Source organism: Phascolarctos cinereus, unplaced genomic scaffold (genome assembly GCF_003287225.1).
Source record: "Phascolarctos cinereus isolate Bilbo 61053 unplaced genomic scaffold, phaCin_HiC Scaffold_4;HRSCAF=312, whole genome shotgun sequence".
Taxonomy (NCBI): Eukaryota; Metazoa; Chordata; class Mammalia; order Diprotodontia; family Phascolarctidae; genus Phascolarctos; species Phascolarctos cinereus.
The window spans coordinates 262,981,251-262,997,886 of NW_027555847.1; the positions used below are offsets into that span (position 1 = coordinate 262,981,251).

At 37.2% G+C, this 16,636-nt stretch overlaps 1 protein-coding gene and 1 long non-coding RNA gene across 2 annotated transcripts in view; one reads left to right on the plus strand and one right to left on the minus strand.

Moving 5' to 3' along the window:
- Nucleotides 1-13,451, plus strand: part of RECK (reversion inducing cysteine rich protein with kazal motifs) — a 73,592-nt gene extending 60,141 nt beyond the window's left edge. The window contains exons 17-21 of the mRNA XM_021004604.2: nucleotides 3,089-3,281; nucleotides 6,590-6,800; nucleotides 7,069-7,142; nucleotides 9,807-9,962; nucleotides 11,739-13,451. Coding sequence (XP_020860263.1) covers nucleotides 3,089-3,281; nucleotides 6,590-6,800; nucleotides 7,069-7,142; nucleotides 9,807-9,962; nucleotides 11,739-11,951 — 847 coding nt within the window. The 3' untranslated portion in view covers nucleotides 11,952-13,451. The remainder of the gene's footprint in view (nucleotides 1-3,088; nucleotides 3,282-6,589; nucleotides 6,801-7,068; nucleotides 7,143-9,806; nucleotides 9,963-11,738) is intronic.
- Nucleotides 13,452-14,201: 750 nt separating this feature from the next.
- Nucleotides 14,202-16,606, minus strand: LOC110220479 (uncharacterized). Its single transcript, XR_002327880.2, has 3 exons — nucleotides 16,276-16,606; nucleotides 15,320-15,438; nucleotides 14,202-14,269 (listed from the first exon to the last, which is right to left on the minus strand). It is a non-coding gene; the product is annotated as an uncharacterized LOC110220479 (long non-coding RNA).
- Between the last annotated feature and the right edge of the window lie 30 nt (nucleotides 16,607-16,636).

Here is a 16,636-nt window from a genome sequence, read left to right on the forward strand (position 1 = left end):
CTTTTAGTTTCCTTTAAACAGCTGGGATTTAAGTTTTTGTTGGTTCACTGAAGCTCCTAAAAGTCGTGATTAGATCATTATCACAGTAATGCCACTGGCTTCTTACCAAGATTTAGAATTTAAGCAGTTACATATCAATCCTGAAAGTTCTTTTCCATGGTTTTGTCAGGATTTTCACATGTTAAAAGAGAGACAGAGAATTGGTCAGCCATTTGGAAAATATATAATACCTTAGAATCTAAACCAGAAAACATCATAAAGAAAAAGATGGGATTGATTGACAGTCTTTCCCCATGCATGCACTGTCCCCAACTCTCCTTCTGTACTTTCCCCTAATTCTAATCTAGACTTTTAAGTTTTAATTTTATATTAAATTCCTGGCAATCATCCCCCCCATTGTTAATCAGTATAAGGCGTACTAAGTGTTACTTTTCTTTGCACTGATTTTGAAATAATTTTTTTTTAAGGCAGTTGGGGTTAAGTGACTTGCCCAGGGTCACATAGCTAGTAAGTATCAAGTGTTTGGTCTGAGGCCGGATTTGAACTCAGGTCCTCCTGACTTCAGGGCTGGTGCTCTATCCACTGAGCCATCTAGCTGCCCGGAAATCATTCTTTTGATTCTCTGGAGCTAAATTATAGCTAACACTACTATAAATTACAAATCCAAATACTATCACAAAAAATTCACAGTTCTGAAGGCACTTTAATTTCCCCTTAAAATTTAAAATTGAGGCTCTGTTCTTTCACTTTTTGGATTCAAATTTTCCCATATTGTATAAAAGCTTATTCTGTATACGTTGGCCATCGTGTGATGAATTCTTTTGGCCAAAATAAATAATGAATTCATTTGTTCAGCAAATATTTAAGAAATGCCAGCTGTGTGCCAGGCCCTAGGAATAGAAAGAGAAAAATGAAAATAGTCTCTGCCCTCAAGGTGTGTTCTACTAGTGGGAAATAGTATGTACCCAGATGAATAAATAAAAAAATATATAGAAAGTATTTTAAGGAGCAAGTGCAAGTTGAAAGGTCTTGTGTAGGAGTTGGCACTTGACCTAAGCTTGAAGGGAGCTAGGAGTTCCAAGAAAAAGAGGTGAGGAGAGAAAACATTGCAGGTATAGGGGAACAGTCTACATAAAGGCACAATCAACCAGTAAATATTTATTAAGCACTTACTATGTGCCAGGCACTATGCTAAGGTTGGGGGTACAAAAAGAGGCAAAAGACAGTTCCTTCCTTCAAGGAGATCAAAATGTAATGGGGGAGACAATCTGCAAACAAATATATACAAAATTAACTATATACAAGATAAATAGGAAAGACTTAAAAGAGTGAAGGCACTAGAATTAAGAGGGGTTCGGGAAGACTTCCTGTAGAAGGTGAGATTTTAGTTGGGACTTAAAGGAAACCTGGAAGGTCAGTAGTTGGAGCAGAGAAGGGAGAACATTCCAGGTATGGGGAACAGTTAGAGAAAATGCCCAGAGCCAAGAGATGAAGTGTCTTGCTGCTGAACAGCCAGGAAGCTAGTGTCACTGGATCAAAGAGTATGGGACAGGGAGCCAAGGGTAAGAAAACAGGAAAAGTAGGAGCACTTTGAATGCCAAACAGAGCGTTTTGTATTTGATCCTGGAGGTGATAGGAAGCCACAGGAGTTTATTGAATAGAAAGGTTAACTTGGTAGGACCTGTGCTTTAGTAAAATCATATTGGTGCCTAAATGGAGAGAGGCTTGGGGCAGGCAGACCCCAAGAAGGCTGTTGCCGTAGTCGAGGCATGAGGTGTTGCCTGTACCAAAGTAGGGCAGTGTCAGGGAAGAAAAGGAGGCATGAGAAATGGCCTGCACAGAAGCAAAACATGGAATATTATAGAGAGAATAAGACAGTTTGGCTAGAATGTGGAATTCTTGAGGGCAGTAATATCAAATTTGTCTATAAAGATAGCTGGCACCTGTCATTAGAGAGTTTTCAGTGCCAGACAGTTTTTATTTCATGCTTGTGGTAATAGAGGAACACTGAAACTTCTTGAGCAAGGGGTGACATTGTTAGGCCAGTGAGGAAGATGGATTGGAGAGAAAAGAGACTGGTGAGAGGAAGACAGTTAGAGGGCTATTGCAGTGGGCCAAACGATGGAGACTGGACGTAGAGGAGATACAGGTGAGGGAACTTGTAGAGGTAAATCAACACGATTCAAAAACCAGTATGCAAGGTAAGAGAGAGTGAAGTCAATATGAACTCCAGTATCCTAACTGGACAACTGGAAGGATGATGGTGCCTTCACAAGAAATAGGAAAGTTAAGATGAAGAAATGGTTTTGGAATAAATATGGTAAGGTCTGTTTTAGTGATGCTGAGTTTCAGGAGCCTAAGGGATATACAAGAAGAGATGCTTAGCAGGTAATTAGTGATGTGGTACTAGTCATGCTCATAAGAAGAATGAAAGTTGGACGTCTAGATTTGGGGGTATGTCTGTATGGAGAGGATAATTAAACAGTGGAACCAATGAGATCACCAAAGGAGAGTATATAGAGGAAAAAATAGTAGAGGGCCAAGGACAGAGCTTTGGAACTACACCCACAAATAAGAAGTAGCATGTGGTTGATGATCCAGTAAAAAAAAGACTGAGGCATGGCCAGACAGGTAGGAGGAGTGCCAAAAGATATCCAGGTCACAAAAACCCAGGGAGGAGGAAGTAGCCATGAAGGAGTGAGTGACCAACAGTGTTATGTTGTAGAGGGGTCAAGAAGGACTGAGAAAAGGCCGTTGGATGTAGGAATTAAGAAATTGTTGGTATCTTGGAAGAGCTCAGTTCTTGGTGGAGTCAATGAGCTGGTGGAGTCAGAAACCATCTTATAAGGATGGGTTGAACAGATATCACCTAAGATATAGAGGGTTAGGGTTAAGGTTGATCAAATATCAATGTTGAAGGAGATTTTAATCACATTGGAGAAATGATGGCTCTTTTGAAGTATCAAAGTATAAAACTTCAGATTCTTGGCTAAAACTTGTCTTTGATAAGTGTGTCAGTGATTATTGACTATCCCAAAAAGTGAACATAATAAGTAGTTCTCTGTAATGGACATACTTTTTTTTTTAGATGCATACCAAAACCTCAGGTTTGCCTGACCACTTTTGATAAATTTGGGTGCAACCAGTATGAATGTGTGCCTCGACAACTCAACTGTGACCAGATTCGGGATCCTGTTTGTGACACAGACAATGTAGAACACAACAACCTCTGCACTTTATACCAAAGAGGAAAAACTGTGTCTTACAAAGGCCCATGTCAGGTACAATTATGTGATTTTTCTTTTCTTTTTTTTTTCCAAATTTTTCTTTTTTTCTTATTTTTCTAACAAATATACAAATTATTTCTAAGAATGAAATAAGTGTATACTTTTTGGAAGCACAGGTAGAAGTACATATATTTGGGAACATGTATCAAACAAATTTTTGAACTACTGAGTTACTGAAGTAACTGTAATGATGTACTGATCAATGAATAAAAATGTTTTTAGAGGCAGCCAAGTGGTTCACTGAGTTCAGATTTGGTCTTGGATACTTACTAGCTATGTGACCCTGGGGAAGTCACTTAACTGTTTGTCTCAGTTTCCTCAGCTGTGGAATAGGGATAATATCCTACCTCTACCTACATCTACCTCTCAGGGTTGTTTTGAGGATTAAATAGATAGTATTTATAAAGCACTTAGCACATACTAAGTGCTTAATAATGCTTATTACCTTCCCTACTCTTTTAAATTTTAATATAATACTAAAATGCATGTTAGCTTTTTTCCTATTTTTGAGGTATCCCTCATATGCATGTAAATATTGGAGTTAAGATATGTTGTATTAGTCTAAATAGATCATACTCCTAAAGTGAAATCTCTTCCAAAAGGAAAAAAAAAATAGATGCACACTGAAAAATCATTGCATAAAATTATGGGGATTAAATAAGTCACTTACTTAAAATACTTCTTTGATATTGGTTATTTGTGCTTTTGTTCCCTTACTCTCGTTGTAGGTCACACTTGGGTTTTTTACAAGCAAGACCCTGGATGGGAAGTACAGTTTATACTCTGACCAGTGAAATACATCAGTGATGAAAATACGAGGGGCACTTCCAAAAATAAGGCTACACCTTCATTGGGAGCCACTCATATCTGCTGCCAATGAAGGGATAAAAGAGATTCTTTTTTTTAGACTATGATCTTGACATTTAAGTCTGTCACTTTATTCCTTGATGCCTTTCTGAAATCATTACATGACATTCAGCCAGATATTTAGAAAACAACTACTTTTTTACAGTGTAAGGAATCCTAGGGTACAAATTATGAAATAAGCAGGCAAATTACAGCGAAATATCTTAGTTGTAGAATCTTAACTTTGGCCAGCTTAAAATCTCTCTCTTTTCAGTTCCACTTTGTTTATTCTAAAACTAACTTTTTGGACTTTAGTCCTTGAGAAAGATAAGCCCTTCCTCTCTAGCATTAATTACACAAAATCAGGTTCAAATAGTTGACCCCTCCAAACCAGTTAACACCCACCAATGTTGGTTTTCTTACACCGTAGGTGGCATAGACAATCTTTTCTAGGACCCCAGCCTAAATCAAACATGATGCAGCTTATTCTTCCAATTCCGAATGATTAAATTTGTGCTTTGTTCTCATTCTGTGGTCTTTTCCTCCTTCTTTTCCTCTTGGTTTTTCCTAGTTAGGATTTTCACTTATGTATCCCCAGGACATGAGTCTGCCTTGTCTCCAGAGTTTTCTTTTCTGCTGGATCCATTGCCCCATTTGAGTTTGCAGTTATAGAGCAACTGCATTTAAATAAGATCAAAACCATACATATTTGAGGGAGTTCATCACACATATTCATTTTATAAATGTACATCACAAACTTTAATACCTATAAAATAACTGAATAAACTAGAGCTCTCTTTTTCTCTAATCTTGGTTTTAGCACACAAAGTCTTGACTCTTGTAACTAGATCACAGTGACCTGGGAAGATTTGTGAAAGACATAAAATTAGGAAGGGATTCCTACAACCAAGTTCAGCTGCTTAAGCAAGCTTTCCCTTCTGCTGCTGTTCTAATTACTGTATTTGATTGTTGGTCCTCTTTTAGTGTAAAAGTATCTTGAAGTGATTTTGAAGATTAAGATTAAAATGAAAATGCCAAGCAACTGAAATGTTTCTTCTGCTCCATGTTTAAGGAGGATGCATTTCTCCAATTGTTTTATTCTTAGCAGGTTACAGTTTTCTACCAATTGCTTGATATATGTTTGCAAAACTATGAAATTAAAGTCTTCATAGTAAGAATATAGGATCGTAGGATGTAGAGCAAGAAGGGATCTTAGAAATCATCTCCTGAGTTTAGTTTCAGCTTTTTACATTTAAGGAGAGTGAGGCCCAAAGAGTTTAAGTGACTTGCCAGAGGTCACCAGATTTGGACTCCAGAAGTTATCTAGTCCAGTCCATACCCATGCAAGAATACTCTTTATAACTTCCCCAACTAATGGTTAGTTTTTAGCCATCTTACCCAAAACCAGAATTTTCTCCAGTTGTGTGTTTTAAGTAGATAAGAATTAGGAGTATTTTTATTTTGAGACCTTTATGAAAAAGATACTTACCAATCTACTTGGAAAGGTTTAGATGAAGCCAATCTTGAGGCAAAAAAAAAATGGGTGATAGCAGTTAGTATCATTATCAAAAGCTGTATTAGTAATCACCATGCTTGGCATTTATATTGTGTACAGTTGTAATATGCTTAGCACTTTATTTTGTTTGCTGATTTTGGCAACCCTGTGAGGTAGTGCAAGCATTATTCCCATTTTATAGACAAAGAAACTGAGGCCCTGAATGGTAGAGTGACCTGCCGAACATCATGCCGCTAGTTAAGTGGCTCTTGTAGAAGTGGGACCCAGGTTTTCTAACTCCATATAGGTTGCAGAGGCACTGAAATTCTTTTCTCTCCCTACATGTGGTTAGGTCATTACATAACAATAAAATTTGATCTTATATCCATTTGATTCTATTTGTCATCTTAGCTCTAAAACAGACCTACCTTAAAACTTGATTCCATGTTTCACAAGTGACAGAGTAGGCTTTTTAATTAACGATTAAAAAATATGCATGTACATATATATATATATACACATACATACATACACACACATATATCTAATAACAATATGTTGGAACATTTGTGATTGGCTTATATTTTTGTAGAGAATAACTGATAAACATCAGCAAAAACACCCTAATGCAATAAATAGCATTTTATATATAATTTTATTAGTTATAATTATGTATAATTATAATTTACATTAATTGTAATTATATATAAATTTATGAGTTCACAGTGGATGAACACGTATCAGTGGAGCCACAGGATAGTGAAAAAGTAATCTTGTTTGAATGGCCCAAGTGGCTGTTGTTTGGCCCATTGATAAAATGTGGAATCTCTCTGGAATTTGCCTCTATGCCTTTTATTTTTCCCATGAGAAAGAATAAATTCCCTTAGGATCCTAATGGTGCAGAAAAGAGTTTCCACATAATTAAAGTTAAATGTAAGTCTTATTTTTTTTTTTCTTTCAGCCCTTTTGCAAATCAGCAAAACCCGTTTGTGGACACAATGGTGAAACCTACAGTAATGTGTGCGCCGCCTATGCTGATCGGGTGGCAGTGGACTACTCTGGCCCCTGCCAGGCTGTAGGAGCACTCTCAGAATACAGCTCCTTCACAGAGTGTGCTGCAGTCCAGTGTCCTCCTCTCCCAGCAGCTGGATGCAAACCAGTCATCTCACCTGGTGGGTTCATGAAGGTTCACACATGTCATTTATTGGCAGTTTGAAGTCCATGTTTCATTCCCTGCAATATTGCAGCAAGTCCTATGAACCAGATCTTTCTTAAAAATTGCCTTTCTTTCCTTTTATCCTTTATGCAAACAGCCCCTGTCACAGGTCATGCTTATACTTCCAACCCCACATACATACCTCTGTACAGCCTCATATAGGGGCTGATTATTTACCCAAGTGTTTTCAATTTGCTTTATTTTCATTGGTTTCTGTTGTACAGGTGCGTGTTGCCCATTGTGTGCAGGGATGTTAAGAGTTTTATTTGACAAGGAAAAGTTGGATACAATTGCCAAGGTAAAAACTAAGAAAATATTAGAAATTTTAGAAAAGCCACATCTTCTTTTAAAACAATTTTGTAAACTCACTTTAACAATTAGGGTTTTAGTTTTATAATTCGGAAAAGTAAACTTTTCCTCTAACATTTAAGCCAAGGACATTAGATAGCATCTAGGCCAGCTTCCTCATCTTCCAGAAATGAATGCAGGTCCATTATTAATAATTTGCTCTTTCTTAGACCATATTTGTTGAGAACGGAAAGACAAAATAGTACTGAATTTGGGTGATTTTAATATCTGTAACTGTCACAGTTAAACTTCATCAGCTCAGGATATACAGTAACCAGTACATTGTCAGGGTGTGTCTTTGCTGACAGCTCTGGTTCCAGACTAATTTGCTTATTTGACTTGTTCTCACTAGGAGGAGCTGTCAGTCTATCAAAAGGCCACTTAAAATCCAAGTGAACACTGAGCATGTTAACACTAAGCAAAGTGTATCACTTTGACAAAGTTTTGATACCTTAATAGCATCTACTAAAGACTGCTGCCATCTAATGAACAAACAAACCATCATGTTAAGAACCAAAGTCTTGATTATTAGTACTAGGGTAGGCATGTACAAGTGATACAATATAGATGGATAGGAGATAACTCTGGAAGTAGATGGATAGAGAACCATCCCTGGAGTCAGGAAGACTTGGGTCCAAGTCTAGTCTCTGGCACATTGTGACTTTGGACAAGGTAGTTAATATTTCAGTGCCTTAAGCAATGCTCAAGAACTAAGAGCTCCTTGAGAGCAGGGATTGTCTTTTGCCTTTCTTTGTATCCTCAGTGCTTAGCACAGTGCCTGGCACATGGTAGGTTAATAAATGCTTATTGATTGACTTGACGGATCTAAATAAGTAGAGGAAGTTTCTGCAATGAGATTTCTCAACAATGATGAAATTACACAAAGGAGAGAGTATGAGAGTCAATAAAGATTTATTAAGTGTGCTAAGTGCTAGGGATACAAAAAAAGTGAAAGATAACGTCTGCTTTCAAAGAGCTCAAAATCTAATTGGGGAGAAACATGCAAATAACTATGTGCAAACAAGCCAAATGCAGGATAAATTAGAAATAATCAACAGTGGGAAGGCACTGTAATTAACAGGAATCAGGAAAGGCTTCCTGTAAAAAGTGGGATTTTAGCTGAGACTTGAAGGGAACCATCTAAGGCAGAAGGCAGAGATAAGGAGGGAGAGCATTCCATGCTCATTTCGCATGAGGAAAAGTCAGAGGAAATGTCAGAGTCGAGAAATGGAGTGTCTTGTTCAAGGAATAGAAAAGAGGCCCAGGTCACTAGATCAAAGAATACGTGGTGGGGTTGTAAAGTGCAAGAAGAATGGAAAGGGAGAGCCAGATTGTGAGGGGCTTTGAATGCCAAAAAGAGGATTTTATATTTGATCCAGGAGGTGATAGGGAGTCACTGGAGTTTATTGAATTGGGGGTGGAAGGGCAGGGTGACAGGGTCAGGCTTGCATGTTAGCAAAATTATTTTTTTACAGGTAGAGACATTCTTTCAAATTTAAGATTACTCTACCTAAGGGGAAGGCTATGTGGCAAAAAAAGAGTGCTGTGAGCTAGAAGTCCTAGGTTTGAATCCTGACAGCTGGATGTCCATGAGCAAAATACTTAACCTCTCAGTTTTCTCATTTGCAAAATGCATAAAGAAATACTTTTGTTATCTATTTCAGTGTTGTTATAAAGAGGCATTGTATGAATATGAGTTATTTCAGAAGTATGACCAGAAAGGTTGATAAGTATCTTTTCCCTATGGTATATGATGACTGCAGCAAGTATTTACAGAGGAATTAATGATACACCTCCTATGTTTCACAGTTAGCCTGACACCTTTGCTCAAAAAAATTCACATGTCAGCATGCTGACTGGGGTTAGGTGCCAGGACAGAATAGAATAAATCTATCCAGTTAAGCTCCCACAAGTCCAAAGAGCTCCATGATTCTAGGGTGCTAAAGAGTCTAGGTGGTTTTATTTTTTCCTCATATGAAGCTCTCTCAAAAGAGTACCTGTGGAACTAATATTTCTTCATCATAAAGCTATTCCCCATATAAGTCTTCTGTCATATATACAATTTTTCTTCAGTTGTGTATCATCCCACTTTTCACCACTGACTCTGGGGTAAGACCCCAAAATGTGTGGGCACCAATGCTCATACCCATGGGTTTTGGATAAAATGCATTTTTATATAAGGCAGTTATTATCTTCCTGTGCCTCTAGCTTTAAAAACATTCTTTCAAAGAAATAACTTTTAATAGAAGATTTTTTGGGGGCAGCTAGGTGGCACGGTGGGTAGAGCAACAGCCCTGAAGTCAGGAGTACCCGAGTTCAAATCCAGCCTCAGACACATAACACTTACTAGCTGTGTGACCCTGGGCAAGTCACTTAACCCCAATTGCCTAAAAACAACAACAACAACAACAAATGATAGAAGATTTTTCCTCGCTAGTTCAGATGATTGGGCATACACAAAAAGGCCTCCTAACACAAATAGGTATGAGATTGAATTTGGAGTTTAGTTATGAGCAGGAACTCATTGTAACATGGTCTGAACTTGCAAATTAATGAAATGCAGCTTTCACATGAACCAGTACTGCAGATGATTAAAAAATCTATCTTTTTCTAGGTAACAACCAAAAAACCCATAACTGTTCTGGAAATACTTGAGAAAATTCGCTTGCACATTTCAGTTCCACAGTGTGATGTATTTGGCTACTTAAGCATTGAATCAGAAATAGTGATTCTGATCATTCCTGTTGATCATTATCCAAAAGCATTACAGGTAAGATTTTAGCATTGAATCTTAATGAAATACACATTGCTAGACATTTGTTTACATTTTTAAATTTAGCACTATTTGCTTTTTAATTGGTAATTAAACGTTAAATAAATTAACTGGTGGAGAAGGGGCAAAGATTCTAAGAATCCCAATTTTTAGACAATCGCTATAAAATTTCCCTCTTGGTTAGTTACTGGAGAACTTTGCCCAATAACCAACAAATCTGAAGGAATTCAGCCCTATCTGTATTGACATTGTCCTCATATTAAACCAGAATACAAACTGCAGCCCATTAGAAGGGTGACTCATCAACTCACCCAGGTATGCCTGCATACCATGAATATTTTCATCAAGAACAATTTGAATAGTGGATAGAGCCTGGAAAACCACTTCACAGTAGCATGAGAGCTACCAATGAGACTCATTTTAGGGTCTGGTCTAGTCATGTTATTTTCTAGTTAGAACAAAAGTCAAAATCAGTACCAATTTAAAAGGAAGTATAAATATGAGTTAGAAGACACTACACAACTGTAAACCAGCCCATTTAAGCTGTGGACTCTGAAAATGAGAAATGGATAAAAATAAAGACTGGCTCTTCTCACTATTTCTTAGAAAAATTTAAACAACGTGAAACACTTGACACAATAGGGAAATTAACAAAGCCCAGAAACCACAGCCAGCCCACACTTGTCAAGGGTGCACAAACTTGATTGGTCCACAAGCTACATACAAATTTGTTTGCAAAACCTTGTGGAGCAGAATAATAATAGGCAAACCAAGTGGTACCACCTCACAAAACAGTGAAAAGCAGTAACAGGAAACTGGAAACAAGACAGTAAGGAGATGTGAAATAAATCAGATCTTCCTTCTTTCTGTAGCAGCCTGTTTTTATCAGTGATATAAAAATGTAAACTCTCATTACTAGTACTTTATCTCATGTGCTTCTCATTTATACATTTATCTCATTTGATCCTCATAACAATTCTGTGACCAATGACAGTGTGCCCTACCGCATTCAGATGCTTAATATTATGCTATTGAATACAGAATATGAAGTAAAAAAAAATGTTTCAAATGAATTTGAGAATTCTTCAGCTGAACAAATATGTAAGGAAATATGTGCTTGAGGTAACAGTTTTAAAGAAATTCAGATTTTCAGGGTATCTCAAAGAGAAGAAAATTCCAAAAGAGTAGATTTTTTTAAAAAAAGCTATTACCATCAGAAAAAGCTAAAAAGATAACATGCTTGCTTTCTCATTTCTATAAAATTTTGAAAATTGTTTGCACATGTATCAAGGATATATTTGATTAATATGTAAGAAGGTAATAGGCTTTTGCAGATGATTGGATGAAAAATGAATTTAAAGTATTTATTAAATGCTGTGTTACAAATACAAAAGTAACCTGGTCCCTGCCATCGAGGAGTGGGAACCAAAAAGCAGTGTTTTGATTTGAGAAGTCACTGGGATGGTGAGTGGAGCCATAGAACAGTTGACTGACAACACAATCTTTCCAGCTTCAATGGCAATGTTGATTTAAATATGATTCTGCAGCTAGAAGTGGGCAGCAGCCAGATCCAGTGACCTCAAGGGTGCCATGGCAGGCACAGCAGATGACAAATGTCTCATTACATAATGATCTTGAGCTTCAGTCACTGGAATGACCTGAGTTAAGCCTTATCCAGAATATGCATGTTTCCAAATTTGGCAGGATCAATTTAAAACTTCTCAGACCCAATGTAATTGTTTCATGATCTTTTTTTTTCTTCTTCTCTCCCAGATCGAGGCTTGCAATAAAGAAGCAGAAAAGATTGAGTCACTGATCAATTCTGATAGCCCAACTCTGGCATCACACGTTCCACTTTCAGCACTTATCATCTCCCGGGTGCAAGTTTCAAGTAGCCTTCCCTCTGCTAGCACAAAAACTCTGCCTCTCTATTGTCCCTTTTTCTTCAGCCTTGTACTTGCCTTATTAGTTTTGCATGGCACATAACTGCTTACAAAATGTGCAAAACTAATTCTCTATGATATGTTTCTTTTCCATATTGTAAAAAACATTCAGGACTGATGGTCTTTATTATGGCAATCACCAAGTAAAAGCACATGTCACTTGAATAATGCACCACACAGTATTTTTCTTTTTAAGTAATGTTTCTCATTATCAAATCTTCTACATTTTTTACAATTATGAGATAGAAAATGAGTCTTCAGAATAACTTTTTAAAAACTAGATCTTTGACATTGTATTACAACATGAACTTGATCTGAAATTTGCTTAGAGATGTGCTCTACCATTGGGAATCTGGTGAATGAGATGCTGTTACCCACCTTAGGGATATTTTTTGGTTTTGTTTTTTGTTTTGCTTTATAAAAGGATTCGCTTCATGGAAGGATTCCTTGCTGGGTTCCTTTAATGGGAAGGTTCCAGTGTTTTTCAGCATTTGTTTACATATCAGCTACTTGAACCAGAAGCTCAGATACAAAGAAATGTAGTATTAGTAAAGGCACTGCCAACTCAGTATCAGAAATGAAGATAAAATATTTCAGAAATTATCATGTTTAGTTAGTGAAAAATGTGAGACTCTAAAAAATTCAACTGACACCTTACAGAGCTATATAAGAACACATCCATTAGTTTAATGACAAGGTACCCTTCCTGTAATTAAGTGTCTCATTATATCCCGTAGCTAGATATGTCACAGACGAGTTTCTGACTTTTATGAAAGGGAAAAGTCCTCTAAAGTACATTAAAAAGATGTTTTTTAAGCAATAAAGGAAGCATTCTCTGCCTTATGCAATTTCATATTACTCAAACCTAATTTGGGTGGGAACAGTCAACTGTACTGACAGGGTTTTTAAATGTCAGTCTTAAAACAAATTGCTGCTACTTAAATAATTGCCAAAAAGTGAAGTAATTAGTTGTTTGTGTAAATAATTCATGATCCTTATATTCCTTATATTTTATTATGAAGAAAACTAATAGCCATGTTTTTAAAATGACAATCACAAATGTTATCCGGTACTTTTTTTTCCCATGAAGATGCATTCTGTCTTTATAGTATGTCCATTGTAGATACTATGTATTATGCCTTATTCCTTGTCGCAAAATTTTTTTTATGTTTGTTTTTATATAAATATACTATATATATGTATAGATACTATTCTAAATATTAAAATGTCTCGCATGTTGTTTATTAAATTTTATACTTTATGTGTTTAAATATTTGAAATAAGCTATACAATTTAATACTTATTTTATGCGCCTGAATTTAAATTCTACATGAAGAATTTTTTTTTCAGTATTAGCCAACTTTTGAAGAATATATGGACATAATTATTTTTTGCCAAAATGATGTTTAAAGTAGGCACTTTGGGAATATCCATATGCTAATGTAGCATGTTTGTAACACTTGCTCTCTTGTCTGTGTAAATGTCTTCAATGCAATGTACCAGGCAGCTTTTCTATTTTAATAAAACAATTTTTATTTTCTCATGTGTATGAATAACTGGAAAATCTTCTATAAATTGTTGAAATCTAAAGAATCAAAATAATGAAAATAATTTGAAGTGAGCAAAAGTACTTTTCTTTGGAGGAAAAGGTCCTCATGGATTATCATAGTTTTTGGAAATTGCCCTGGGTCCAATTAGATGAGTTAAGGCCAAGTAGCTGATTTATAAAGTAGTATTTCAACATTTCCTGTAGGGGAGAGGAGGGGACTAGAGAGAAGAGATTTGTGGAAGGAAATCACCTAGCCCACCTGGCCTCTGACCTCAGTTTCTGGTTGTAAATTCCTGGCACATAAGTGCTTAATAAATGCTTGTTGATTGATTACAAATTAATCCCCAACCTATTCAATACCTCTTTTTCAGCTATTTAAAGGTTCTGTTTGGGAAAGGGCCTCAGGAAGGTAGAATGGCTTTGGCTTTGTTTGTTTAAGCAGTTGGGGTTAAGGACTTACCCAGGGTCACACAGCTAGTAAGTGTGAAGTGTTTGGGCTGAGGCCACACTTGAACTCAGGTCCTCCTGACTCCAGGGCTGGTGCTCTATCCTAGGTGGCCCTAGAATGGCTTAGACTTTGGTTCACCTACCTGAGCTCCAATCAGTTCATTTTTTGCCAGCCCTCACACTAGTGAAGTTCTTCCCTTAGTATATTACATTATACTGACTGTTCTTGCATCAATCTAACCTTTGACCATCTTGCCACAGCCTTTCTTTGGGTTTCCACAGAAGTTAAAGATCTTCTGGGGTTTGCTGGACATCCATGCCTGATTCTTTATGTTCATGTCAGGATGCGATATTTAATCTGAGAACTAGACAAGCAAAAGATTATTCAATTATTTCTATGACTAGATTTAATCTTTTATAAACATCCATGAATTGAAGAAATTGAAAATGTTAAGCATGGAGAAGAGAAGACTTTGGGAGGTAGGGAAAGAGAACATGATATAATGTCTTCAATTTTTTGAAGGGCTGTAATGTGAAAGACATTAGACTCATTTTATTTGTCCTTGAGGACAAAACCAGGAGAAACAGGCAAAAATTTCAGAAGGTGCATTTATGTTTGATGTAAAGAAAAAGTTTAGTAAGAATCAGAGCTGTTCAAAGTAGAATGGGCTGCCTTGGGATATAGTGTTTGCTTTCATTGGGTGTGTCTTCAAGCAGAGGTTAGACACCCACTTAGCAATGCAGAGTGACTAGATCAGCTTTTCCAAGTCTCATTTGGCTATGGAACACTTGGATTTCAATCTCATAATGCTGACCTTGAGGATCTAAGGGCATTAAGTACCATTCAAGTAAATAGGCATTGGGCATATTCTAAAATAAAATAAAGGACATTAAGTCTTTTATATTGAAATTTTTCAAGTATTTTCATTTTTTCATATTTTAGAGAAAAATGTCGTTAGCATTATCTAATAGAATCCCTTTTTACACCTTATGGGATTCCAAGGATTTTTGAAACATATTTGGCAACACAAAATCTGCATTGTGAGGGACCTCAGATAACACTTTATCATGGAAAGCTTCTGTCTAGTGGCTTTAACAAGTGGTCGTCCAGTCTCTGCCTGAAGACCTCAGGTGAAGGACACACTATCTCTCAAGGTAACCCACTCCATTTTTGGAAAGCTCATGTGTGCTATTTTCTTCCCTTTCCTTTCTCTCTTCCCCTTTCTTTTGTCTTTTTTTGTCTTTTTTGTGACTGGGTCTCTCCATCTCAGCCCAGGCTGGAAGTACAGTAACCACCAACTGCCCCATTTCCAACCTGGGCTTGTTCACCACTCATTTAGGTAGCCTGGTGGCAGCTGAATGCCGATTTTATGTAATGACTAGTCTCTTCCTGGAAAATAGATGATGAAACATACTTCTTTCCCCTCACTAGAGGTCCGAGCCTGTGGATGCAGAGTGTTGCATATCCATGCTCTATATGGTTCGGTTTTGCTTCTTGTTACAAAGAAGGGTTCAGTGAGCAAGGGCAAGAAATCTATAAAAGAGAGAAAGAAAAAAGCATATAGGCTTTAATTCTTTTATGTGTTATCTTCTCGAATTAGAATATAAGCTTGGGGCAGCTAGGTGGTGCAGTGGATAGAGCACCGGCCCTGAAGTCAGGAGGACCTGAGTTCAAATCCAGCCTCAGACCAAACACTTGGCGCTAGCTGTGTGACCCTGGCCAAGTCATTTAACCCCAATTGCCTAAAAAAAAAAAAAGGATGTAAGCTCTTTGAGAGTATGGCCAGTCTTTGTCCTTGTATCTGTATTCCTAGCACTTAGCACAATGACTATATGTTATTTTAAGATGAAGTGCTTAAGAACCTTTAGTTGACTTGATAAAATAGGTAAATGGAGATAATTTCACCCATCAGAAAAAAAAATCTGTACCCCCTAAGCCCTCACCTGACTTCTCTGGTATTATCTTTTTCCTCTACTCTTATTGACTATAATCTATCACATATTAATCAGTTCAGGGATTCATTCACTGTGAGGGACTGCTAACAAACAAACTAGGCAAGTACTAAATAATATTAATATAAATAACAAAACAAATACAATTTCAATTATTTCATTAGTTGAATAATTCAGTCAAGCACAAAACTATTCCTCCCAAGGGACCACTTGTCTCTCTTTAGTTTACTAGTTTCTCTACCACTCCTTTTGTCTTTTCTGATTGACATTTCTCAAAACTAGTCCACTGTGCTTTTTACCCTCTAAGCCTGCCTAGAACTACTACTTTTAAGCAGCGTTTCTTTTCTCTCCCGGTGTCTACCCCAAACTGAACAAAAAGAAGAAAAGAGTCCTTCTAGCAAATTTCCACGCTGCTCACGTCCAAAAGCGTTCATCTCATTCTACATCTTGCGCCCCCGTGGGTGGCAGCTTCTATTCTCGTTCTCGAATTGTGAGTTATCGTTGTCACCTCAACCTTCTAGAGCAGGCGCTAAAACAATCAAATCCATCCCCGGGAGAGATGAACAGTTAGGGGCGCCTGCCACCAAGCGCGTGCTATGGTCCCAGGCAAGCCACAAACTCTCCCGGCCTGTTTTCTCTTATGTAAATTAAGGGAGCTGGCTCCGACCAATGATCTGAGCCCTACCTCGACCGAGCCGTAACCTTTTAGAATCATAGAGCACACTGTGGGCCATCCTAACCTGGCGACGCTCTAGCGCCCCTTTGTGGCGCTATGAAGG